At 41.1% G+C, this 27,042-nt stretch overlaps 1 protein-coding gene across 2 annotated transcripts; it reads left to right on the forward strand.

Annotated features, from left to right (window-relative positions):
- The first annotated feature begins 292 nt into the window (after positions 1 to 292).
- PTGR1 (prostaglandin reductase 1) lies at positions 293 to 25,545 on the forward strand. Of its 2 annotated transcripts, none has more exons than XM_019749543.3 (10): positions 293 to 471; positions 1,837 to 1,952; positions 3,615 to 3,660; positions 5,316 to 5,372; positions 10,418 to 10,585; positions 13,979 to 14,096; positions 16,671 to 16,826; positions 19,135 to 19,243; positions 22,449 to 22,567; positions 25,256 to 25,545. In XM_019749543.3, the coding sequence occupies exons 2-10, from the start codon at positions 1,847 to 1,849 to the stop codon at positions 25,364 to 25,366; spliced, it is 990 nt and encodes a 329-aa protein (XP_019605102.3). In that variant the 5' UTR covers positions 293 to 471; positions 1,837 to 1,846; the 3' UTR covers positions 25,367 to 25,545. The 2 variants fall into 2 exon arrangements, with proteins under 2 accessions (XP_019605102.3, XP_074186928.2); XM_074330827.2 differs by lacking the exon at positions 293 to 471 and adding an exon at positions 554 to 717.
- The last annotated feature ends 1,497 nt before the right edge of the window (positions 25,546 to 27,042 follow it).

The following is a 27,042-nucleotide window of genomic DNA, read 5'->3' on the forward strand; positions in this document are numbered from 1 at the left end:
CTGCGGGGCTAACTCCAGTGAGGCACCAGAGCCAGCACTGGACTAGGCCCCAGGCTGTGGCCCCTGGGAGACCCTGCCTTTGCACCTCCCTGCCTGAGGGCGGAGTCCCCCCGCCCGACACCCCGTCCGCCACCCCCACCCCCTCAATGCTGCATCATTCTGCCCGGTTCCCAGTTAGGATACTGGTGCAGGTACAGTAACATCCGGGCAGGGCTCTGATAGGGGGCTTTTACTATTGGAAGCACCCCTTACACACACACACACACACACACACACACACACACACACACACACACACACACATTCCGTGATTTGCGCTCCTGTGAACCTCTCTGGGCCTGGACTCCCACACTTCCAGGAGCAGCTCCGCCCTGGGGAAGCCCCACCCTCTCTGGGACCGTCCATAAATCCTGGGTGCTCCAGTGCGTAATCCCAAACTCCTTGTCTAAGAAGTGGAACCCGCGGACTCTTGTAAGTACGCATCCTCACCCCAGTCCCACTTTTTTTTCCCCTCCTGAGTTCCTACACACGCCTTTGCGGAGCGTTTACGCGTTGTTCTCCCTCTGCTTATGCTGAATAACCTCTGGGTCTTGCACTGGGAGGAAACTGAAAGCAGATGTCCTGATGCCTCCGGTCCCCGCGGGTTCTTGGAGAGATCGGAGACGGGTGCTGGAAGGGAAGGGCATGGCCTGGATGCATTTCGGCTGCACCCCATAGGTGCCTGCTCCGGGAAAGGGACTGGCCAAGGAACTTGAGGGACTGCAAAAGAGGGACAAGAGGGAAAGGAAGGCAGGGGTCGGAATTCCGTTAATAGGCACGGGCGTGCGCGGGGCGAGGAGGTGGGAGGCTGAGACGGTGTCTGGACTGAGCACTACATCTGGCCCCTTTTTCCGGTCCTTGGGACTCTCCCTGAACCACTCCTGCCTCTGAGGCCAGGCTGTTCCCAGGGGCTTCTGGACACTTGGCCTTTTCAGAATTCGCAGCGGCTGCCTCTTTGGGAAAAGAAACAAGAAGGAACAGCAGGGCTGCGGATCCAACCGCCCCGACCCCTCCACTTGCGGAAGTGTTCCCCTCCAAGCCACAAGTGTCCTCTCTCCTGAGGGCACAGCATTGGTCGGGGACTAAGTGAAATCGCCAGCGGCTGCGGGCAGCAGCCGATTCACTCGTGGGGACGGCGCGGTTCCCACGTGATGCAGAAGTATTCAGAGTAGTTGAATCATTTTAGGGTTTTGTGTGGAGACAAGTTTAAACACAAATCCTGGAGTTCACCTTTGGTGCCAAAGAAAACTCGTCCTGAAAATGGGGCGGAGCAGCAGCGCCACCCGGTGGCGCTCAGGTGTTTTTGAGACTATCTTAGAACGCGTTGTTCTATCCATCTGAAAGATGTGCAGGGATTCTTGGTTGAGTCTCTGTGTTTGACGCTATTTTCTTAGGATTCGCTTCACTTGCGGTGAGAAACGGAGTATTTGCATGCCGGATAGCTGTTCAGTGCCCTAGAGAAACCCTAGCGATGCCTGGGAAGAATTTCTGTGTTGGTTTACATTTTCCATGGTCTTGAAGATTTCTGAGGAAGCCTCAATTTTCGCCTGTATACTGGCAATGATAATAATGCCTATCTTATAGGGAAGTTATGAGGATAAGATGAGGTGATGCATATAAAGTGTTTAGCACAGAAACAGAAATATAGTAAATACTAAATAAATGTGATGGATGCTAGATGATAATGATGAGAAGTAGATTATGAATAGACCCTACTGTCTGGCCTTAGTGCAATGGTTAGGGAGCCATAACAATCCAGTCACTTCATGGCAGTTGACTACGTTTACTATGTTCTAGGAGCTTCAGGATGGTTCATGCTAAGAGCTGGACCCTGAAGAAGCACTTTGAAGGCAACCCTACAAATAGTAACTTTGAGTTGAAGACAGTTGAACTCCCACCCTTAAAAAATGGAGGTAAGTCATACTCATAAAATTTGAGTTGCTAGAGACTGTATCAGATCGACTTTGTTGCATAACAAACTACCCCAAAATTTAGTGACTTTGAACAACAATCATTTGTTAGTACACAATTCTGTAGGTTGGCAATTTGGACTGAGTTAAGTTGGTTCTTCTGTCGGTTTCATCTGGGCTAAATGGTTAATCTAGAATGGGCCTCACTGACGTCTGGTGGTTAGCAGGCTTTCTGCTGAGGTGTGTGCCTCAGTTCTCTTCTGGGTGGTCAATTTTAGCAGGCTAGTTTGAGCTTTTTATTTTCACAGTGGTCTGCTGGACCTAGGGCAGCAGGAATTGGCAAGCTCCATTGTGCAAGTACTTTTCAAACCTCTACTTGTATCACATTTGCCAGTAAACGTGTCAAAGCAAGTCACAGAGCCAAGCCCAGATCAAGAAGAGGGAAATAGACTTCTTGATGGGAGGAGTGGCCAAGAGGCCCACACTCCGAGATGGGAGGTATCTGTGGCCATTTCATAATCTGCCACAGAGACGTTTTCGAAGTTCTCTATGTGAAGCCTTAATGTCATGTTGGTAATTGAAACTCATTCGTGGGTGCATTATTCTTCGTGACTTTGACCAGACCATGGGGAGGATTTCCTCTCTGTCCTGGTGAGCTCGATGATGACAGTGGGGTAGCACTGCCCGAACAGCTGTGTGCAGAGCTCAGACTATCCCTGTGAACAGACAAGGAGGGGAAAACCCTCATCCTTCCCTGAGGAGCCTCCCATCTACTTGGGGGGAGGGAAGCAGCAAGGCAAACCTTAAGAAATCTAAGGGAGAGAAACAGAAACACACTTCATGACATGTTTGGAGATTAGCTTTGTAGAGCAGACTATAAGGAGTGTCTATAAAGGGGTGTTTACAGGTAGGCAAGTTTTGCGAAGAGGGCATGCGATCAAGTAGCATGGCAAAGTTATCAGTCCTATCTAAACTGGGATAGCCAGGACTCAGCTTCAAAACTCCAGAGAATGTGTGCATAAGGGTCACTCCAGCAACATGCATATTCTTTAATACTGACTGGAACTGGTAATGAAACTCTATGTGGGCACTGCAACATAGTGGTTACAAATGTGGTCTGGGGCAGGTTACTTAACCTAAGCTTAAATAAAATGGAAACAATAATTGTTGAGAATATCATATGAAATAATCCATGAAAAGCATGGAGTCCTGAGTAAATAAGGGTGATGATGATGATGATGATGAAAAAGCAGAACAACAACTAGCCTGGCCCAAATGTGAGAGTTCTCTTGTCTGCTCAGTACTGTGTTTCCCCAAAAATAAGACCTAGTCAGACAATCAGCTCTAATGCGTCTTTTGGAGCAAAAATTAATATAAGACCTCGTCTTATATTATATATACTACATATAATATAATATTATATATATATACTATAAGACCGGGTCTTATAGTAAAATAAACCTTGTCTTATATTAATTTTTGCTCCAAAAGACGCATTAGAGCTGGTTATCCGGCTAGGTCTTATTTTCAGGGAAACATGGTAGAAAGCACAGATGAGAGGGTAACCTGGAAGTAGAAAGATTATCTGTTTATTTAGAATGCCAAAGTCAACAAAGACATCAGGCCTTGACTTTATAATTGCCTACGGAATGCTTTGTTTTGTAGAGGTCCTGCTGGAAGCTTTGTTCCTTACCGTGGATCCTTACATGAGGTACTGTTTTCCTCCTAAAAATTTTTACATTGTATGTTAGACCCTATTTTGAAGTAGGTCATCTTTTAAAATATCTGATTAAAATAGTCATTTTCCCCTGATCTCCCAGTACAATATCAGTGATGGAATTTGTGGATGCTCATCCCTTGCTGGCAAAGGCCTGAAGCTTGCTGAGGAATTACTCTGGCCCCTTTCTTTTACCATCATCTCTTCTCTTAATGTCCACAGTTTGCCTCTGATTGCTCTCCAGAATTGATTCCAGAAAAATTAGAAGAAAAACGAAGCCAAACTCCAATCTATCCATTTCACTATTGGCAAACAATTTGAGTAGAGGAAAATGCTAAAGCTAAAATTAGATTTTCTTGCCTTCCATTTACCTGTGTACGTTTAATTTAGGTGATCTTCAGCTGATTCAAACATGTGTACTCAGTAAACACCTCTGGAAGGGGAGAGAATAAAAGCCTTCATGGGCCACTAACTCCTCAGTAATTTTTTGCCTAGGTAAATAATATAGTTATCATTGCTTACAATAATTTTTTACATAGCAGGTTGATAGAGATTCAAAGCTAAGACACCAGCTGAGTGTCCTACAATTCAACTCAATTCTGACACTATCTACCTGGAGATGATGTGAGATCCCAAAGACTAAAGGCTCAGTCCTAAAGACTGTCCACCCCGCTTCAGGCACCAATTGCAAATCCAGGTTGTTACCTGTGCTTCTGACCAACCAGCTATAGAGGGGGAGGTTCTAACAACCCCCTCCTTGTGTTCAATTAATTAGCTAGAGCAACTCAGAATTCAGAAAACCAGTTTACTCACTAAGTCACTGGTTTGTTGTAAAAGGCTATAACTTAAGGACAGCCAGATGGAAGAGATGCACAGGGCAAGAGATGAGGAAAGGGCTCGGAGCTTCCATGTCTTCTCCAGGGGCACCACTCCCCGTATCTCCATGTGTTCACCAACACAGAAGTTCTCTGAACACTGTACTTTTGGATTTTTATGGAGGCTTCATTACATAAGCATGTCTGATCAAAACATTGGCCATTGGCAACTGACTTAACCTCTAGCTCCTCTCCCTTTCTGGGATATCAAGGGTGTGGATGGGACTGCAAGTTCCAATCCTCTACTCACAAGGTTGGTTCTCCTGGCAACCAGCCATGATCCTTAGGTAGACATTCTTTCCAAGTCACCTTCTTAACATAACAAAAGACACCTTCAATGCTCCACTACTTAGGAAATTCCAAGAGTTTTAGGAGGTTTGTGCCCCCTGCCCCCCAAAAACAGACGAGGACATAGACCAAATATATATTTCTTCTTATAAACTACAACATTACAGTTAGTGCTTGAGGTAACAAGCACCCAGTGGTACCTGGATTATGTTTTGAAAGTCGTTGGTAGAAACTCATCCACGATGGAGCATTGTGGTAAGTTTCTCGTGTTCATTTCTTAGAAAAATATCAGAATGCTTCTTTGGGGTCACAGAGTAGAACTACCTCTAAGAGTGTCCTACATTTCACCCAGTTGTACTGCCCTCATGAGTCTGAGTTTCATTTCTGCACACACTACCCTAGCGGTTTTCCATTTGGCTTGAAACCCAAGACAGTTTTCTCCAGATACACTTATGTATTAAGCACGATTTTTTTTTTTTTTTTCAGAGTGGTGGCCAAAAGTTTGAAGGAGGGTGATACGATGATGGGACAGCAAGTGGCCAGGTACTTATTTCAATTTGTCCCAGGGTTTGGAAAATAGTTCTCACCTTTACCTTTCGTCAGGTCCTATCTCTGTCCATTGCTCCTACAATTTCTTCAGCCTATGTGTTTCCCTCATCGATGTTGGAAGCAACTTGGGAAATCTGCCTTTCTTCACCTAATTGGGAGGGAGGAAAGGCTGTGAAATTGTCATCATTTCAACTTCACTTTGCTATCCTTACTTTTAATTAGTAAAAAAATTATATTCGGACCAGCCCGGTGGCTCAGGTGGTTGGAGCGCCGAGCTTCTAACGCCTAGGTCACAGGTTCAATTCCCACATGGGCCAGTGAGCTGCGCCCTCTACAGCTAAGATTGTGAACAACAGCACTCCCTGGAGCTGGGCTGCTGTGAGCAGCCGGAGGTCGGCCAGTGGGCTGCCATGTCTGCCATGGGCTACCATGTGCTGCCAGCATGAGTGGCGGGCAGCCGGCAAGAGCTGCCATGAGCTGCCGTGAACTGCTGTGAGCGGCTGACCCACTGCCTCAGCCAGGGGGAGTACAAGGCTCATAATACCAGCATGGGCCAGGGAGCTGTGTCCTACAAAACAATGACTTGAACCAGAGTAGGGTTGGGGGGGAGGGCAGAAAAAGGGGGGGAAAAATTGTATTCATCCAGTTCATGATTATCGTAAAAATTCAAATTAAAAAAAAAAATGCATCTTGGAAACTGAAAGTTTCCGCATCATCTGAGCCTTAGAGATGACTGTTGTTAATGTATTATTTCAAAAATTGTTCAGTACAGAATAATCTTCACACTTTTAAAAAATTGGATTAAATGCCCTTCAACAAATTGCTTTTTCTCACTTAATATGTTATGGATATCTTTTGCTGATAGTATATAAATATACTACCTATCTTTTAATGGCTGTAAATTATTTCATTGTTATCTGCCTTTTAACTAATCTAGTACTGATGACTATTTCCAATTTTTTACTACAAATAGTTCTGCAAAGAATATGTATGCATTTGTGTGTGTGTGTGTGTGTGTGTGTGTGTGTGTGTGTGTGTGTCTGGGTTTTCTTTGCCCACTTGGATGAATACTGCTTTACGTTAAGTTTCCAGAAGTATAAATTCTAGATCAAAGGAGATGCATGATTTTAATTTGAAGAGATGATGATAAATTGCTCTTCCAAACAGTTGTATGGGTATCCACTCCCACAACTAGTGTATTAGCGAACCTGTGTCCCACATACCTCTATGCCCATTGCTTATCATCAGCCTTGGCAATCGGAGATGAATATGTTGATACTTCATGCTTAAATTTGCATTTCTTTCATTGTTAGTGATGTTCTTTTTGTAAATTAATGATCAATTTCTTCTGGAAATTATCTGTTTATGTCCTTTGCCCATTTCCTTTAGGTCTTTTCATTTTTTATATTGATTTGTAAAAGCTTCTCATATGTTAGGAATATTACTTTTGCAAATGTTTGTTTGGGTCTTTATCTTTCTCCTGTGTTCAATTATAGTCTAAAATGTTTATGTTATAACATTATTGATATTTGTAATTATGGCTTCTTGGTTTCACTGCATGATGAGAAAGGCATTCTCCCCTCCAAAATGGCTAAAATGTTTGTTCGTGTTTTCTTCTAGCATTTTATACTTTAATTTTTCACATTTAAATCTTTGAGTCATGTTGAATTTTTATTTTGGAATAAGGGCTGAAGTGTTTATATCCAAATGACTGTCAAGTTTACCATTTATTGAAATCTTATCTGGATTTTTATTGGGATTTCAATGACTATAGATTCATTTAGAGAGAACTGGTATCTTTACGATATCTCCAGCACAAGGTATATCTTTCCATTTATCCATTTTTGTCTTATGGACTATTAACAGTTTTCTTCATGTAGGTCTTACACATTTCTTGCTAATAATCATAGAAATGAATATGTATTTGTGTTTGCTGAATTGGTGAAGTTGTTTGTTTGTTTGTTTAGATAATACCCAGTGATGGAAATGTTGTTATGATACTGTCATACATTGAGGGTGGAAGCAAAAGTTGGCATAACCTTCTAGAAAGGAATTTGGCAATACAGCAGCAATTACAAATTTTTTCCCCCTTTCTTCTGCCTCCCCCCCCCACTCCAGTTCAAGCCGTTGTTTCTCAGTGTAGTTGTGTAGGACACAGCTCTCGGCTGCTCACACTCATGGCAGCTCTTGCCGGCTGTCGGCCACACACGCTGGCCACCGGCTGCTCATGGCAGCACACAGCAGCACTCAGCAGCCTGTGGCACCTCACGGCACCTCACAGCAGCCCATCGCAGCCCACCTCCAGGGAGAGCTGTTGTTCACAATCTTAGCTGTAGAGGGTGCAGCTCACTGGCCCATGTGGGAATCAAGCTGGCGAACTTGGCGTTAGGAGCATGGTGCTCCAACCACCTGAGCCACCGGGCTGGCCCACAAATGTTTTAATAACTCTTTGACCTAGTAACTCCATTGATAGAAATATTGCCTAAGAAACTAATAAAGTCATATTTATAAATATTAATTGAAGTGTAATTTTTATTAGGAAAAATACTGGAAATAGTCTAAATGTCTAATAATGGGGAAATAATTAAATTCATTTGTAGTTTTTAAAGGATTCTTACTAACATGAGAAGAAGTACAAGTGATATAGACTAGTATAATCTTGAGAGAGAAAAATTAGGTTACAAAACATAAAATTACTTCAATTATGTAAATATATATGTATATTTAAAAATATGTCATTAAGTTATATCCAAGCTTTCCCCCTTCCAATCCATTTTTCATACTGAAGCCAGAGGGTATCCTTTAAAAATGTAAAGTTGGATAATGTCCCTCCTACACTTAAACTTCAATGGGTTTTATTGTCTTTAGCCAACATGCAATATCCTTACTACCTATGTCCTTCAGTATTTATCCATCATGATGTGGCCCTTGTATGTCTCAACAGCATCAAACTCTGTCACTCTACATCTTGCTCACTAAACTTGAACTCCAGCTGGTCTCATTCTGGTTCTTCAAATACAGGATGCTCTTCCTAGCTTTGTCTATGCTGCATCTCTGCCTAAAATGTTTCTTTTTTTGTTTATTACCACCACAAGTATCATTCTGAATTTACTGACTCTTATAATTCAGTGTCATCTCTCTCTCCCTCCTCCTTTATATGAAACCCTTTACATAATTGTAAGTTATGTAAGGTATAATTGATGTAAATTGGTATAAATAATACACCTGTGAAATCACAATAACAATGAAGATAACATATTCACCAACCCCAAAAGTGTTCCCCTGTCCCTTTGTAAACCATCCTTCCCACGCCTCCCCACATGCACTCCCATCTCCTGGCAACCACTAATTTGCTTTCTGTCACTACAGATTAGTTTACAATTTCTAGAATTTTATATAAGTAGAATCATACAGTATATGCCTGTTTTTGTCTGCTGTCTTTTTTTTTCCCACTCAGCATATCCATTTTGAGATTGATTCATGTGATAGCAAGTATCACTAGCTCATTGTTTTTATTGCAGACTAGTATTTCATTGTATTCCCTGGTTTAGCTATTTATCTTTTGGTGGATTTGGGTTGCTACCAGTTTGGGGCTATTACAAAGAAAGCTGTTAGGAACATTCATGTGCAGGTTTCTGTGTGGACATATGCTTTCATTTCTCTGGACTAGGAGTGGAATGGCTGAGTCACACGGGAGGTGTATATTTAATGTTTTAGGGTACTGCCGATGTATAGGATAACTGACGTCTTAATAGTATTGAGTTTTCTGATCCATTAGCATAGTATATACACTACTTATTTAGGTCTTCTTTAATTTCAGTCAGCAATGTTTTATAGTTTTCAACATACAGGTTTGCACATTTTGGGTGTGGGGGGGAGTCAAATTATCCCTGTTTAACACTATTGTAAGTACTGCTTTTTAAATGAGAATTTCTGATTGTTTATTGTTAGTATTTAGAAATACAAGTCATTTTTGTATATTAGTCTTGCATGCTACAATCTTGCTCAATTTAATCACTAGAGGCTTTTTTTTTTTGGTAGATTCTGAAGAATTTTCTATATAGATAATCATGTGGCCTGTGAATAAAGATAGTTTTATTTCTTCCATTCCAAAAAAATAATAAAAAATAAAAATATGTCATTAAGGTTGCCGTAAAGCACATCAAAATATTATCAGTTATCTTTGTATTGTGGGATTGGAACTGATATTTTTATTTTACATGTTTCAAGTTTTCTGTAATAAATGTATGTTATATTTTATGATGGGAGGGAGACAGTAAAGAATGGTAAGAGTAGGAAAAGATGGAAGAAAGGGAATCAGCAAATGAGACCGATAAGAAGCAGTTTAGAGGGAGAGGTAAAACGTGTGGAGAAATCGGTACCCTGGAAACTGATGAGGAAGAGTTTTGGGTGACCCAGAGTGTGGAATACAGTGAAAAGGTACATTCAGATAATGAATGGAGAGTGTCCACTGGATTTTGCAATCAGGGAGTGTTGTGACTTTAGTGGAGTACTGGGGGTAGAAGGTAGGTTGCGTTGGGTTACCAAGTAAATGGAAAGCGAAGAAGTTCAGCTGCAAAAGGCAGGAGAGAGATGGAGGAGGTAGGGAGAAGATGGGATTATAAAATAGTGGAGGTGACCATACATATATGCTGAGGGGAAGGGACAGTAGAGAGAAAAATGTTAAAGATTCAGGAGAGAGGAGGGGCTAAGAGATGGAGGGTGAACCCTGAAGAACAGAAGAGGCTGGTGTTCAGGACACTTTGAGACAGAGGATGGACACCTCTTAGGGAGAAGGAAAGTGGGTTAGAACAGAGACAGATGCTGGACCAGTTGAAAGAGTTCCTCTCTGATGGCCCATATTTTTGCTTGAGGAGGAGGAGAGACCAGTGGCTAAGAATTAAGATGGAAAGATGTGGGTAGGGTATTCAGTCATAGAATATCAACCTCAGTGCTCTTTGTGTACATCTAGTGCAGAGCGTCCCAACTCCCTTGAAAAGGAAGAGGTTTCACATATCTTCGTGTGCTTTATCTTTCAGAGTTATGGAAAGTAAAAACTCGGCCTTCCCAATAGGAACTATTGTATTGGCGTCTTCGGGCTGGACAACACATTCCATTTCTGATGGAAAAGAACTGGAAAAGATGCCTGCAGAGTGGCCAGACACCTTACCACTGTCTCTGATGCTGGGAATTGTTGGCATGACAGGGTGAGTTTTGTGGGTGTATTTCCTTTGTTTGAATGCCTGACACTCTGGATTTCCAAAATGATTTGTCCAGAACTTGGTCAATAAGAAGACATTATAGGCTCTTCTTATAGGGACTGATGAGAGAAGATGGTGGGAAGAAGGAAAGAAGAATGGGCTAGAGTTAACCTTGGGAACGAAGGAAAGAGAGATAATCAGGCCAGAGATCCTAAGGTACAAAGAGAAAGCGGCAATGAGAAGCAACATGGGGTGTGATCCCTCTCAAGCAGCTGGCAAATGGTGACACAAAGGCACCACCTCCTCCTGTCCCTGGGAGGGCCTTAGCTTCATTCATCACTCATCTCTGCCTCCATTTCAGAATTTAAAAAGGGAAAGAGTTCAATCTATGTTGGCTTTTCTGTATCTGTATCCTTCTTCACCTTTCCGTATACACATCTGAGTTTCCCGAGAGGTAAGAGAACCTAAAGTTTAAATAACTGAGATGAATCAAAAGTATGGTTGTCCAGTCAGTCACTCAGCTTGGCACAGATTTCAAATCCTCAAGTGCCTCTTGGCCTCAGGAAGTTCTTCCTCTCCCTCAGGAAGACTCCTAGTCAGGTCATCCTGTATCTACTCTCCAGGTCCCAGCTACACTTTGGACCTCAAGTTCCCTTTTATGCCCTGGAGAAACAAGGTAAATTGGATGCCTTTTGGAGGCCTCCAAACTTTCCTAGTCTGGAATTCATTTATTGCCATTCTTTCATTAAGTTGTGTGATCTTTTCCTTCCTTCCTTCCTTCCTTCCTTCCTTCCTTCCTTCCTTCCTTCCTTCTTTCCTTCCTTCCTTCCTTCTTTTCTTCCTTCCTTCCTTCCCTCCTTCCTTCCTTCTTTTCCCATCCTCCCTCCCATTTTCTTTTTCACACATCGAAGGATTTCTAAAGAATGAAATGGAAATATATACCCTCAAACAATCAGCCTGTAACAAAAACCTATCCCATGCACCCCAAGTTCATATTCCACTCAGAATTTGAACCCCTCGGAATTGCTACAGCCAAGAGACATCCATGTGAAATTAAAGGATGCGTAATAACCTTATTGCATTAAATGAGTGGGCACTAAACAGAATTTCAGCACTTCCCATCTTTCCTGCCTGCCCTGTACCTCTACTAGTGCGAGCTCTCCCTCCCACCTTGTTATGCCACCCATCCGAGCCAGGTGTCGGAGCGCAGGGGCGAAGGGAGACACGAGGAAACCTCAGAACAAGTCTCCTGTGACTTAGCTGGTGGGAAAGTAATTTGCAAAATATTAGGAGATCTTGACTCCTAAAACAGAAGATAATTTATTCACTTGTACACATCCCTTATTCACCTGTTCCAAACCCCTAAGGAGTGTACTTTTACTTCAGTCAACTTTATCCCAGTTGTTCTCAATGATTGAGGGAGAGGAGTTATGCTATACCTGTTTCTGGCTTCCTCTAGTGACACGACCCCCATTCTTTGAGAATTCCTGCCATTATGAGCACTTGTCAATGGTGTAAGTCAACCCTTCAAGAATGCTGGGACTTCTGCTATGGACTATACAAGAAGTAAAACTTAGGGGTGTCTTTCAGTTATCCAAGCTCCACAGATTTAACATTCACCCGAAGTACAGCATCATTTCCTTCAATAGGACCTCTCTCTTTTCTCTGTTGAGCTGGAAGAATTCATGTGTTTTGCTCTCCAGCCTGTTGATTCTGTTAAGCGCTGCTTAGTCCAAAGTATGCCTTTAATTTCCCTCTAGAATTTCTTTGCTATTGGCTTTTCCATCTTATCTTCATCTTATTGTTTCAAAGAGGTGATGTTTGGGAAAGGCCTTATGTATCTTAGGTCACTATGTCTAATTGAAAGCTGATTCTGGAAATACCTAGAAGGTAGGTTGGGAGAAGGGGGATTCTGGTTGTCATGGGTGGAATGACACAACCAGAAAATATACCCTCTGCTTCTCTTCTGGCATGAGGCTAACTTGCCTAGCACGCTCTCGTATCAGCATTTATTAAGGGGGTGGTTCTCAGTTGCTAGTATTCAGACGAATTACTTGGAGTCTTATTAAAATTCAGATTTCCACATCCTAGCATTTCTGAATCATTGGGTGTGGGGTGGGGCCTGGGAATCTAAATTTTTAATATACACTCCAGGTGATTCTGAGGCAGGTGGTGCTCCAGCCATCTTTTGAAAAACACTGGGTTAAGGGATTATTTGATATTTGGGTCCTTAGAAAAAGTGTTGCCTATTCCTCTCACTACTTTCCTTTCAATGCTCAACTCTCATGGACCCCCCAAATGTAGTCAGAGGCTAAGTAAGTTTAAGTTATGCCAACATGTAGTTTGTTTTATATAGAAATAACTTTACATGAATTTGAAATTTTGCAAGTGGCTTAACAATCACTATAATGGATATGGATTTCATTGGCTCAGACTCAGGAGTGCAAAAATATAACTTAAAATTTGTTTACTACTGTACTTTACTTCTATTTCAAGTGCTCATTTTGGCTGGTGTAGTAAAATAAAACCTCAGTTGAACTCAGTGATTTCTCACATCATTTCAGGTTTCAAACTCAGATTTTCCTTTATCTTCTCCCTAGAGTTGCTACAAAGCTCCAAGGGCTAATAATGCAAATTCAGTATCAATAGAGCAGGGACAACAACTTCTTGATCTTGATCTGTCTTAGTCTTAGGGTGCGCTCCCGCTCTAAGTGTCACTTTTTCCATTGTGTCCTCAGCCACATCCCTTTCTAAGCTGGTAATCCACTGAGGTGCGATGGTTTCTTCACCCAGTCAATCCCCATCAGTACTGTCTGAGCTGCATCTTTGCAGGCCTAGTGGTTCTATCCCTACAAGCTAACTTTGACATCCCACTTGGGGTGAGATGGGGCAATTTTAGAAGTTCTTCCATACCCCTTTGGAGCCATGGAAAACTCAAGGTGGTTCTCTCTCACCCTCTCATGCCTAGACACCTCCTACCATTAGATCTGCTCTGTGATAGCTGGTACCATGATGACATGTAGGCTTTCCCCATGAAGCACACCAGCTCCCGGAAACTTACGTGGGAATGAGGCACAAGCTTTCTCTCAATTGTTAGATCCCCAAAGTTTAAGGGAGCCCTACTTTCCTTCACCCCTGAAACTTGACCTGGTGATGGAGAGGATGCAGCCTCCTTCTAGCCAACTCTACATTCCCTCCCTAGTTCTCATCATCTTTATTCCTATTTGGAGGGCAGGTAAGGAGGAGGTGGACCATTAGTGGCTGGTAATATTCATTTCCTGTTGTTTTCTTTTACCTAGACGCATGGCAGTGGGCTGCTGAGGTCTCTGGGGTATATCTGAATGAGTTAAAGAGAAAAGCAACACATCTATCCACATATCCTTAATTTTCTTTCCTCAGCCTAACAGCCTACTTTGGCCTACTTGACATCTGTGGTGCAAAGAGTGGAGAAACAGTGCTGGTCAATGCAGCAGCAGGAGCAGTGGGCTCTGCCGTGGGGCAGATAGCTAAGCTCAAGGTAAGTGTCTTCCTCCGGTAGCAAACATTTACTCAAAACCCATAGTATGCACTGGGAATGCAGCAGTGAACACAGCAGACCTTCCCTCGTCTCGGGGAGTTTAGTCCAGTGGATCCTGTTTAGAAGTTGGAGATTGGGAATGATTGAGACATGGGGGGAATGAGGAAAATGGTGTAGCAGAGATGACCTGAACATTATTTGACAACATTGCAGGCATCAAGTCATGAATGGCCTCTACCTAGAATAGTGAGTTTGTAAGCAGTAATTACTATCATAATTTTTGTTGAACATTTCTTGTTACAGCTTAGTCTCCTCTCTTCATGATTGCCCCCAACAATAGAAGGAGGGATGTGAGAGCAGCCAACCAAAAGGCATTGCCCATAGGGCCCCATTACAAAGGCTATGGCAGGCAGCCCAGAGCGGTGGGGTCATGACCGGGGAACTAACTTCTGGGAGATACCCAGGGCATGGAAACGTTGATTCTGATTTGGGCAGGTGTCTGTGCTCAGAGATCTGATCTGATGGTGGGGATATAAGGCAGCAGGTACCTCAGACACAGTCAGGATGTGTCACATAGTGGGAATGTTCCAAAGTCATCTGTCTTGGCTGATCCCTTGCCAGAAGCTAGGATGCACGAATCAGGACCTAGTTCTTAGGGAAAGAGTTAGGTAGAATACAGATGAGTACAGGGCTACAACAACAGCCGAGAATTCGGGCTGATGTCCAGCACAGATGGGAGCTTGGAATGCCAATAGGAGACAAGGCTACCACAGAAGCTGCAGGAAAAATTTATTTAAATGAATAAATAGGAATAGATGTTGAATTTTATTAAATGCCAATTCAGCATTTATTAGGTTTACTTTGCAGTTAATAAATTATATCAATTTTTCAATGTTGAACCATTCAAGCGTTTCTGGAATATGCTTCATTTACCGCTGGTATATTATGGATTTATGCCTTTGGATTTGATTTGATAACGTTGTAAATAGAATGTTTGCATCTATATTCATAGATGAGTTTGGTTTAAAGATTTTTGTTCTGAACTTACCAGTGTTTAGCTTTGGGTTATACTAGAGTATACAAAATGAATTAGTAGTATTTCCAACATTCAAATTTTAAATGTTTTACTAAAACTATAAGGGATATTTATTTCAAAAGTTTGATAGGATTTACCCTTAAACCTGTTGTTTCAGAAATTCCACTGGAAACTGCCATGCTAAGAAATGTGTGCTTAATCCTTTTTTCTTTACTATTTTGTGTGTATGTGTGTACGCACACGCTTAATCCTTAAAGAAAGATGGTTAGTTTTGCATTCTAGAGAAATCACTTTGGCCTTAGTAGGAGAATAGTTCATAGGGACAATGTACTAGAGACAAGAAGTCCAATCAGGAGACTCTTAGAATAATTCAGATGAAAATTGTGATGCACTGACAGTGGCAATTGGAAGTCAGAACCGGCTTTTAAGGATATTTGGTTAAAAAAAAAATGAATAAAAGCTGGTGATTGGATGTGGGTAATAAGGGAAAGAAAAGCATATCCTATGACCCACGTTTCAGATTTGGATAACTGAGTGGTTATCTCCACTACAATGGAGAATAGCAGAGGAGCAACAAGTAACAAGCAAGGAAAAGAATACACTGCACTTTAGACACATTGATTATGAAGTACCTACAGGCTATCCAAGTGAAGACTCTTCTAGGTTGTTGGAAATACTGATTTGGAACTCACTCAGGAGAAAGGCATGTATGTACTGGAGTTCATCACTAAGGAAATCACCTCTATGAAGGAGGCAGTGAGAGCATAAGAATAAATGAGATCATCCTGTGAGAGATTATAAGATTAGAAGGAAAAAGGACAAAGGATGGAGCTTTTGCAAAATAGTTTTTTCTTGAATCATGAGGAATGGAAAAAGTATGTCGGTCACTGTTTGTACAGATACATATATGACCCCAAAGGTCTTTCCCCAATTGAAAGTGCACAGTGGCTCATATTCTGGTCTTCACGATACATTCAAATTATGAGAGCTTTCTGAAGAGCTACTTTCTATGTACCAATATAATCTCTAGTCTCATCCTGCAAGTGCTTTTCAGAGTGCTCTCCACTTCCTGTCTGATTAAGCAGTGTCTAGTCCAATGCTTTGGGCCATATCATAAAACAAGGGGGCAGTTATCAGGAGGGTTGTGTAGGAGTCCCAGAGTTGAGAATAATAGTCTAAAGAACCACTGCACCAAGAGATAGCATGCAAATCATTGCAAGGGAAGAGAAGCCCCAAAATAAAGAAATGAGAGTCAAATGAATGTTGACAAACCAGCAGGTCGAGGTGACCTGCAAACCACATAAACCTAGAAAGGATCAGTTGGGCCATCAGAGGCAAGCTGAAGTTATGGTTGGGTTGTAGGCTGGCTCAGGGACGAATTTCACTTCTGGGACCTTTCAGCTCATCATGGTATCCTCATGTATGTGCCTCAGCACCTAGAAGGGTGTTCTTGGAAAACCTGACCATACTAGACTAGGAGGGTGGAGTTAGTCCATACTTGTGGCTTGTACATGGCTTTCCTTTTTCTCCCCATTTAGGGCTGCAAAGTTGTCGGAACAGCAGGGTCTGACGAAAAGGTTGCCTACCTTAAAAAGCTTGGATTTGATTTTGCCTTTAACTACAAGACAATAGAGTCTTTGGAAGAAACTTTGAAGAAAGCTTCTCCTGATGGTTATGATTGTTATTTTGACAATGTAAGTACCAATTAGATTTAATATTTGATTTACTAACAAAGTACTATACAAGCAAATATACTTCTGGAGTTTCCATCTGAAATATATAAAGAAGTACATGTGCCTTTTTTTTAAAAAAAAGCTTTTTTGAGATGTAATTCACCTATTTAAAGTATATAATTCATTGGTTTTTGGTATATTCACAGAACTGTACAACCATCACCACAATCAGTTTTAGAACATTTTCATCACCCCAAAATGAAATGTTGTACTCATTAGCAGTCACTACCCACTGCCCCCCAAAAGTGGCCTTTTGTAACAGGCTTCTTACACTCAGCATGTTTTCAAGATTCATCCATCGTATAGCATACATGTTGTAGTATGTATCAGTACTTCATTCCTTCTTATGGCCAAACAATATTCCATTGTATTGATACATCACATTTTATTTATCCATTCAGCAATTGATGGGCATTTGATGGGCATTTGAGTTATTTACACTTTTTGGATACTATGTATAATGCTGTTATGAATATTCATGTACAAGTTTTTGTGTGGATATGTTTCCATTTTTCTTGGGTCTACACCTTCAAGTTGAATTGCTGGATCACATGGTAACTCCATGTGATCATTTTGAGGAACTGCCAAACTACTGTGCAAAATGGCTGCACTATTTTACATTCTCTCCAGCAATATATGAGGGTTCCAATATTTCCACATCTTCACCAAAACTTATGATCTTTCATTGTGATTATGGCTACCCTAGTGGGTTTGAGGTGATGATTTCACTGTGGTTTTGATCTGCATTTTCTTAATGGCTAATGATATTGAGCATCTTTTTCATGTGCTTATTGGCCATTTGAATATCTTCTTTGGAGAAATGTCTGTTCAAATCCTTTGCCCACTTTTCAACTCTTATTTATTCAGTTGTAAGGCTTCTTTATACATTCTGGATACAAGCCCTCATCAGATACAGTCAGTTCTTGGTATTCCTTGTAGTTACATTCTATAAAATCACCACAAACACTGAACCATTCATTGCTCGTAGCAAAAGTACTAATATGTACATATAAGCACATATCTCCCATAGATTACAATCTTAAATTCCAAAAACAACTTTCCCTATAGCTTCCATTTTCTTTATTTTATAAGAGAATATGAGATTCAGAGAAGAGTTAAGTAACTTGCCTGAGGCTGCCCCACTAACTAACCCTCCCAGAGTTGGGATTCGTACCCTATCCAGTGGCCGCAGAACCAGAGCTTTTTGAACTACACTGCATTGCCCCCTACTGTCTTCACCCTCTGGTCATCTCCATGTGAGAGCTTAAAAAAGAAGGCAGAGCTGGGGCCCTATTTGACCTTAGCTGGGAACTTTGCATCTCTTTCGCTGCTCTGCACGTGTCTGCAAATGACCAGGGAAAGAAAGCTCTGTGAGTATTGATTTGGGGATTATAAATAAATTTTAGCAAATAGTCCACTTCACAAATATGGAACCCACTAATAATGAGGATTGATTGTATATGGTTTGCAAATATTTTCTCCTATTCTGTAAGGTGTCTCACTTTCTTGATGATGTCCTTGAAAGCACAAAAGTTTTCAATTTTGATGAAGTCCAACTTAATTTTTCTTTGGTCACTTGGGCTTTTGGTGTCATGTCCTAATGCTCTACCTTACCCAAGGTCATGAAAATTTACTCCTTTGTTTTCTTTTAAGAGTTTTAGCTCTTACATTTAGGTCTATGATGCATTTTTAAGTTAATTTTTGTATATGGTGTAAGGAAGGAGTCCAATTTCATTCTCTTCCATGGATATCTATATCCAATTGCTCTACACCATTTGTTGAAAAGGCTATTTTTTTTTTCTCCTATTGAATTGTTTTGGCAGTCTTGTTAAAATTCAATTGACCACAATATAAACGTTTTATTTTTGGACTCTCAATTTAGTTCTATTGGTCTATATTTCTGTTCTCACACTGTCTTGATTAATATAACTTTGTAGTAAGTTTTGAAATCGGAAAATGTGAGTCCCCCAACTTTGCTCTTTACATGCCATTTGAGTACATTCCCATACTTTTAGGTAGGGCAATGAGATTATTGAACTGATCAGAGAATCTCACAATACAATAAAGTAAAATTTATAAGTTATGTTCCTACAGTAAATGGAAATGCCCAGTTTCTAATGTGTTTTTCCAACTGCAATTTTCTTCATTATTGTACTAATTCAATCAGTTTGTTGCTGCTAACACAAATGATATGAAATGATTGTGACTTAATGAATCTTCTAGTGTTTACATAACTTCGGGTTTGTTTGTTTGTTTTTGTACGGTTTAGGTAGGTGGAGAATTTTCAAACACTGTTATCACCCAGATGAAGAAATTTGGAAGAGTTGCTATATGTGGGGCCATCTCTACATATAACAGAACTCGCCCACTTCCCCCAGGTAATCAACTCATGAACGTGGTCACAGATGTAGAAAGACTATACAAGGAGAAAATTCACAGACATGGTATCAAAATACTAAAAATATTTTAGTGACTATCAAAATATCTAAAATATTTCCTGATACTCTTGATGAAGAGTATTTATTAAAATAAAAGTAAATAATCTTATATATTTGTGTTAAGTCAGCTTATATTAGATTTTGTTAGAAATAACAGGATCTGAAAATACGGAAGAAACACTTAGAGTTATTAAAAGTTTTAGTTTTGTATCTATTGTTTCCTGCAAAGCTGTAAAAAGACAGCCATGATTTGATTTAGAAACAGAATACCTTGCTTGGTCTAGCTGGTAAAATATTAGGGTTCTTCAGAATAGTCAAGATATTGCTGGGGGTGCAGGGATGGGTAGAGAGGGACTTGAGGTAGGTGGAGGGGAAAACAGGCTGCCATTTCCTTTAGTCAGTGGTGGACAGTGCTTCCTAATGCAGCAGGACACCCTGGCATGAGTCATCAAACTGGCAATTTCTACTAAAAGGGAAAGGAGGATGCATTTCCCCTCCATTCCTTGATTGTCCTTATTTTGTTTCTGTGCCTTCCCATGCCCTTCATCCCCCACTTCTCCACTTTCTTCTGCTGAGACCGCCCTGTCCCACCTCCATACTCAACAAAGGTCTGAAAGCAATATCAACTAGAGAATGACATTCATTAGATCCCCATCCCTGAGAGATGTTGTACAGGCCTCATATTTTACTGATGGGGAGATGAATGGTGGAGAGGACCAGAGGCTCTTTAAATCCTACTAGTGACAGACTCAAAACAAAGACAGGTCTTCTGAATAGCTCACATGGAGTCTTTTTCTGCTACAACAATTCTATACTGTTAGTGAGATTCCAGATGTATCTGTGGTCTAATAAAAGGAGAACGAACAACAAACAGGAATCTTCCAGATTACCACCAGGATCTAGGCAACTAAATAAATTGGTTGTTCATTTTATGGTGGGTTTGACTCATGGAAATGAAAACTTTTAGCCCTGTTAGTTAACAACAAACAACTGCACTGAGACAGGTGGGCAAGAGTGCGAGGGGCTAAGGAAAGACAACCTGTAGATTCCCTCTTGGGCTGTGAAAAACAAAAGACACTACCTTCTCAAAGGAAATTCTAGGTTCACTCAGCAGTCTTATTGTTAGGGACTTTTTTTCACCTGTGTTTTTCTAATTGATGCTACACTAGAATCATGGGAAATCTTTTGCTTGCCAATTGAGCAAAGCTCCAAGATGCATTTTCTTGACCACAGTTCAATTAGGTATATAGCCAAATATTTTGGATCCCGTAACTTGATCTAGTCTTTTTAGCAATTACTCTTTGGAAGTTCAGCTGCTCAGATAGGTCTCTGAGATGTCGGCTGGCCTTGTCCATTCCATGTTAATCAGATAGGATTCTACTCTGCTTTGATCCCCAGAAATTCTAACATACTTCCTTGTTAGGATAGCTGAGAGGCTAGTAATTATTCACCCCAACTTTAATGCCACATTTTTGTTGTTGTTGTTATCAATAAAGAAACCCACATTCCCATCAGGGTGGACAAGCCCAGAAACAGTATTTCATCCTCTTCCAAGATGAGTAAATGAGGATTCCAGTCCTTAACCCAAAAAGAGTATAACTGGTGTGGGTCTTCTGAAGAAGCACCTCTTCTGCAAGACCAATCTAGCATTTGGATGTGTCACCCTTTTATGTCACCCTCATGTCTCACTCATTTTGCATCAGTTTCTTTTAGTTCAGGAAAAAGCCCTATTTTTCTGACTTCTTCAAAGTATTGAGAGGGATTCCAGTTATCAAAAGTGATAAAAAAAAAACCCAGATTCTGCCACTCAAGAGACCTTGCCTCTTCTGGCCCTGACTGGACCTGACTTCCTGGAACTTGGAAGGCAACATTCAGGTGTCCTTCTCTCAGTTTCTAGTCCCTTAAGATCCTTGAGAAAATAAACCAGGCAATGAATACAACCCTTTCTCTTTCACACGGAAAAGTACTACCTTCCAGGCTGCAGGGTAGCCTTGTGCTTTTTCTAGGCCTGTGGTTCTCAAAGCGTGAGCCCAGGACTCACAGCATCACCATCTCCTGGGAACCTGTTAGAAATACAAATTCTTGGGGCCTACTCCACAACAGAAATCGGGGGTGGGGGTCCAGCAATCTCTCTTCACAAGCCCTCCACGTGATGCTGATACACTAAGCATGAGGCCCGCTGTTCACGCTAACTCTTGGTACCCTGAAATGGCGAGGACAGGGGCAGGTGTGGGAGTTGTCGAGCCTCTTGATCTCTTCACTCTTGTTGGCTCTTAGGCCAGGGTGGACACTAGTTGTTCTGCATCTCCTCTGAGAACAGGACGAGATAGGTTTATGCCATGGAATAAAGAAGAACGTGCTAAGTGTTGGGACTGTGCACGTCTTCATTCTCGAGTACTGCAGAAATGTTTTCATACGGCATCTTCAGGACCTCTTTCTGTTGAACTATTTGGGAAGTTTGTGGTGGGCCTTGCTTCTGGCATGAACACTACCTGGCTGGCTGGCCTGTGCAAGTGAGTGTCCTATTGCTGCTGTAGCAAATGACCACAAACTTGGTGGCTTAAAACAACACAAATTGAGTATCTTACAGTTGTGGAGGTCAGAAGCCTAAAATGAGTCAGCAGGGCTGCGCTCCCTCTGAAGGCTCAAGAAGAGCATTTGTTGCCTTGCCTTTTCCAGCTTCTAGAAGCTGCATTTCTTGGCTCATGGCCCCTTCCTTCCTCCATCTTCAAAGCCAGCACATAAGATCATCAAATCTCTCTGATCTCTGCTTTCATTATCACATATTTTTCCCCCTGACTTTTCTGCCTCCCTCTTTCCTTACAAGAACCCTTGTGGTTATATTGGGTCCACTGGTATAATACACACTAATCTCCTCATCTCAAGGTTCTGAAGTGAGTCATATCTGCAAAATCCCTTTTGCCATGTAATGTTAACGTCTTCATAGGTTCTGGTAATTAGGATATGGACATCTTTTGGGGCCATCACAGGGTGAATGTTGATTTACGGGCAGCCCATTGGGTCAGAAAAGAGTGGAGGGAACAGAAGAGGAAGGACTAGAACAGTGATGTGAGTTGTAGTGTTTGTTTTCACCACGACCACCTCCCTGGGACCCTGTTGCCCAAATGCGTCCTCCTCTTCATAGGCCCATCCCCAGAAATTATCATCTACCAGCAAATCCGCATGGAAGGGTTCATCGTCAACCGCTGGCAAGGAGATGTCCGCCAGAAGGCTCTGAAAGACTTGCTGAAATGGGTCTCCGAGGTAAGGGGCTCCAGAGCCAGTCCCTCCAATTGTGCACTAGCTACCCTTCCCTTTTGACGCTGTAGACTTCATTCCCACTGCAAATACAGGTGCATCTCACTGCCCCCCATTTCATAAGAGAATACCTGGAAGTGTTGTCTACACTCACTGTCTGCAGTTCCTCTCTTTCCATTCTTTCTTAAACATGCACATCAGTCTTTAGCACTGGTCATTGGGCCTCTTTTCTTCTCTGTCTATCCCTTAGTTAGGTCATCCAGGCTCATGGATTTAAATATCGGTATGCTGATAAATGTGTGTCTCCCGCCTGAATCTCTCCTCTGAGCCCTAGATTGCTCAACAGCTGCACTCGGGTGTGTGATACACATCTTCAACTTAACATGTCGAAAATTAAATGTTTTGATCTTTCCTGCCAAACCTGCTCCATATACAGACCTCTCCGTCTTGGTTACGGCACTGCTACCCTTCTAGTTGCTCAGTCCAAAAACCTTATAATCATCTTTGATTCCTTTCTTTCTTTCCTACCCATATCTAATCTGTTGGGGAATTCTAGTGGTTCCTCCTTCAGAATACACAGAGTCTGACCACTCCTCCCACCTCCATTGCTCCCACCCTGGCCCAGGCCACCATCTTTTCTAGCCCAGATGTTGCGGTAGCCTCTACCTGGTCTCCCACTTTTTGTGCCCCTACAGACACAGCCAACACAGCAGCCAGAATGACCTTTTAAAGCGTAAATCAAGCGATTTCATTCTTATGCTCAAAACCCTGTAAAACTCTCCTTTTCACTTAGCATAAAACCAATAAGGCTACACATGATCTGACCCCTATTACGTCCTACTTCCATTTTTTAGTGTTGACTTACTTTGCTCACTCTGCCCAATCCCTCCCCTCACCTCTCCACCCATCACTGCTTAATTCTCTCACCTCCTTCACATCTTTGCTAAAAAATTGCCTTCTGAATGAGGCAACTTTTAAAATGACCCTATTTTAAATTGCAATCCCCCTTCATTCTTGACTTTCCATATCTTACTTTTATTTATAGCAATTATAATCTTTTAACATAATATATACTATAATCCACCTCCCTCCCATGAGACTGTAACCTCCATAAGGGGAGCAACATTCGTGCATTTTGCTTTCTGATATATCCCCAGCACCTAGAATAGTGTCTGAATCAATGAAAGGATGAATGTTAGAGGGGCATGTATTTATGCCATGGCTCTTCCAGCTCCTACATTAGAAAGTTTTCTTACAGCCATGCCTTTAGATTTGAGAAAGCCAATCCTTTCATCCTGTGCTGTGATCATTTCCCCACCAAAACCATGCAGAGTTTTAGTCAACAGAAATCAGAATAACCAAGGTGCGTTATGGGAAAAGTATCACACTTCCTAATTCCTGGCTTTATGATCATTTCCCAATTCAAAGAAATAGACTGCTCCTCTGGCAACAACTGGAGGTTGGTGTTTGTCCCAGTCTAACACTTAGAGTGCCAGGCTGGGCTCTTTCCAGGAAACTGGGAAAAGCTGAATTATTTTTAAGTTCCCAGCGTGTGGCCTCTTCGTCCCTGTTGGTGAAATTGAATCTAACCCTTCCATGATCACAGCTGACAACAAGAAATCACTGTGTGGCTGTCCCTAACGCTTCCCTCTAACAAAGTGAACCTAATTATAGTTTTAAGTAACTAGTGAGTCGGCCTAATTTCTCTCTCATCTACTGATTTTTTTCTTACCCCTCCCCTTTTTAAAAATACACTTTTTATTTTAGAGTAGTTATAGATTTACAGAAAATCACAAAGATTACTATCTTTGTGTTCGCATATATCGCACATCGTATACCCTAATTTCCCATATTATTATCATTTAATATTAGTATTCTTCCTCTACGTTTAAGCTTTAAACTGGATTACAGCTTTCAACCCTTTCCAGGTACTTTGCCTCCTCAAGTGCAGGAATGAGCTTGGGCTTTCTAATTAAAGGTTCAAATCCCAGCTTCCCCACTTACTAGTTGAGTGACTTTAAGCAAACAGTCCCTCCGTAAATCCATAAAGGGTGTTAAACATCACTGGAATATATTAGGGGAAAAATGGTATCAGGTAACTCAGGTCTCCACATAAGACCCCTTAAAAAAAATGGAAAATGTGTATTAGTTCCACTTAGTAGACTGTGCCTTGTAGTAAAGAGAATGAAAAACCTTCCCCACTAAATGAACCCTTCCTTCCCACACTCCTAAATGAATGTTAAATGTATTGAAAGACTCTTGGCTTGTAGGGAAGAGAAATTATTAGAGCACTGTGGTAATATTTACATTTCCTGAACAGGCTCTGCCTCTTCAGGGGCCAGAGTCAAGGAAGCCACATCATTGGAAGGATGAAAGCAGATAATATTCTAGAAGTGTGCTCCTTTCTCCATCTACTTCCACCTCTTCTGAGACCATTACATTATTAAACTATGTTTTGTATAATTTACTTAGGAATTGCTTAATCACTTCTATTTTTATACTGTGATCTGATGCCTACTATTAAATTCTTATGTGTACTCTGTAATGTTACGTACACTGTTTATGTGGATCATGCGTCCAAAATAACTGTAAGTTCACAGAGCACAAGGCCACCATCTTACAGTTCCAAGTTTCCCATGTCGTACATGATAAATTTAAATACGATATCAATCTATTATATTTGTTTTGATACAGGGTAAAATCCAGTACAATGAATACATCGTTAAAGGATTTGACAACATGCCAGCTGCATTTATGGGAATGCTGAAAGGAGATAACTTGGGGAAAACCATCGTGAAAGCATGAAAAAAGTGATACATGGAATCTAGAAATCATTTCAATGATTACTTAATTTCAAGTAAATTTAATGGTAATATTACTAAATTTTACCATTTAGTAAAAATGTATACTGCCTCCATTATCTTAAAAATAGTGATTGTAATGAGTCTGATCTACCTAATAAAGTACATTTAAGTAGTATGTAATTAGCAATAGAATAAAAATTTCATTGTGAACAGCCAATCACCTCACTACCTACCACAGCTCCTTCTGGGTTATGGTAGAAAATAATGGCTTTGGAGTTCAAAAGTTTACTGCCTCTGTGACCTCGAACTTCTGATATTTCATCTGTAAAGTAAGGATAGTAACATCTGCTTTGTATACGTATTATACATTTATTTAAAACAGCAGCATGATGCCTGGCCTATATTAAGTACTTGGTAAGTGTTAGCTACCTCCCTGTAGAAATTAGTGAATTTAAAATCAAGACTACCACCCCTATTGCTTATGATTACACGAGAAATAATCACTGCTAATGTATAGGGGTCTCAGGGCAGCCCACACTGCAGGTGAGTCTAATAACGTGACAGACCAAGGAAGGAGTCTGTCGTTCACAACAGCTACAAAAAAGATAACACACAGGAATATATATATAAGCCTACCGAAATGGCAAGATTTACATGAAGAAAGCTTTAAAACATTACTGAGGAACACAAAAGACTTCAGCATATGGAAAGGTACCATTACCCCTGTAGAAGAAGATTCAGTGTCATAAGGATGTTGATTCTGTTGATTAATTCTGCCATCAAATAGAGGAGGGGGTTAAACTGTAGTACAATTAAAACATGGGAGAAGAAAGTGTGTTTATATATATAGAACTTCTCCAAATATGTAATCAACTGCTGATAATATGGTTTGTTTCCAAGGAGAGAACTAAGGAGTGACTGAAGGACAGGACTAAGAAAAAGTTTACACTGTATAACCTTTTGAATTCAGAATCTTGTGAACAAATTACTTAGTCACTATTACAAATACAATTAAAAAGTAATAATCCCTGCCCTTTTGTGTCCCCTTCTCATATATATGGGAAGTAAAACGTATGAGATAAAACTCAGGAAAGTGAATGGGCATCCCAAAGATTGGGCACCCCCTGGTGGTGTTAACTCTGAAACTTGTCCACACTGAGCCTCCCGCAATTTTGTTTTCCTACCCTGGTACTGGTTCCCATGGAGATTTCAGCTCTTAAGCTTCTACTCCAAAAACCAGTGATTCTCTCTATCTGCCTGTCTGACTCACCAGCTTTGTGGACAGTGGTTTGCCCTGTGACTTCAGTTCTCTGCTAGATCTAAAAAGTTAATTTTAAAACTCTTTTCTTGTTAGGACAGAGTGGCGACTGCCAAATGCAATAAGTGCCAGACCAGAAACCAGAGGCATATATTTTTAATTTGGGTAATATTTATCTTTGTTTCTTTGATGGTTAGTGCTTTTAGTTTTTCACCTAAGAAATCTTTGCCTAGCTCAAGGTCATGAAATTTTTCTCCCATAAATTATTTCTAAATTTTACAGTTTTATTTATGTTAGATCTGTGATGGAGCAGGGAAATAGGGGATTGGGAATGACTGCAAAAGGGCAAGAGAGAATTTTTGGGGTGTGAATTCAAAGTTCTTTTGGGGTAGGAATTACATAAGGGTAGACATTTGTCA

The sequence above is a fragment of the Rhinolophus sinicus genome, chromosome 16 (assembly GCF_057876585.1).
Source record: "Rhinolophus sinicus isolate RSI-liver-muscle chromosome 16, RSI-T2T, whole genome shotgun sequence".
In the NCBI taxonomy this organism is placed as follows: Eukaryota; Metazoa; Chordata; class Mammalia; order Chiroptera; family Rhinolophidae; genus Rhinolophus; species Rhinolophus sinicus.

Coding starts and splice junctions, on each gene's coding strand:
- PTGR1 (XM_019749543.3), top strand. CDS start 1,847: ATGGTTCATGCTAAGAGCTGGACCCTGAAGAAGCACTTTGAAGGCAAC. Junction 14,097..16,670: donor GGCAGATAGCTAAGCTCAAG/GTAAGTGTCTTC, acceptor CTCCCCATTTAG/GGCTGCAAAGTTGTCGGAAC. Junction 19,244..22,448: donor AACTCGCCCACTTCCCCCAG/GTAATCAACTCA, acceptor TCCTCTTCATAG/GCCCATCCCCAGAAATTATC.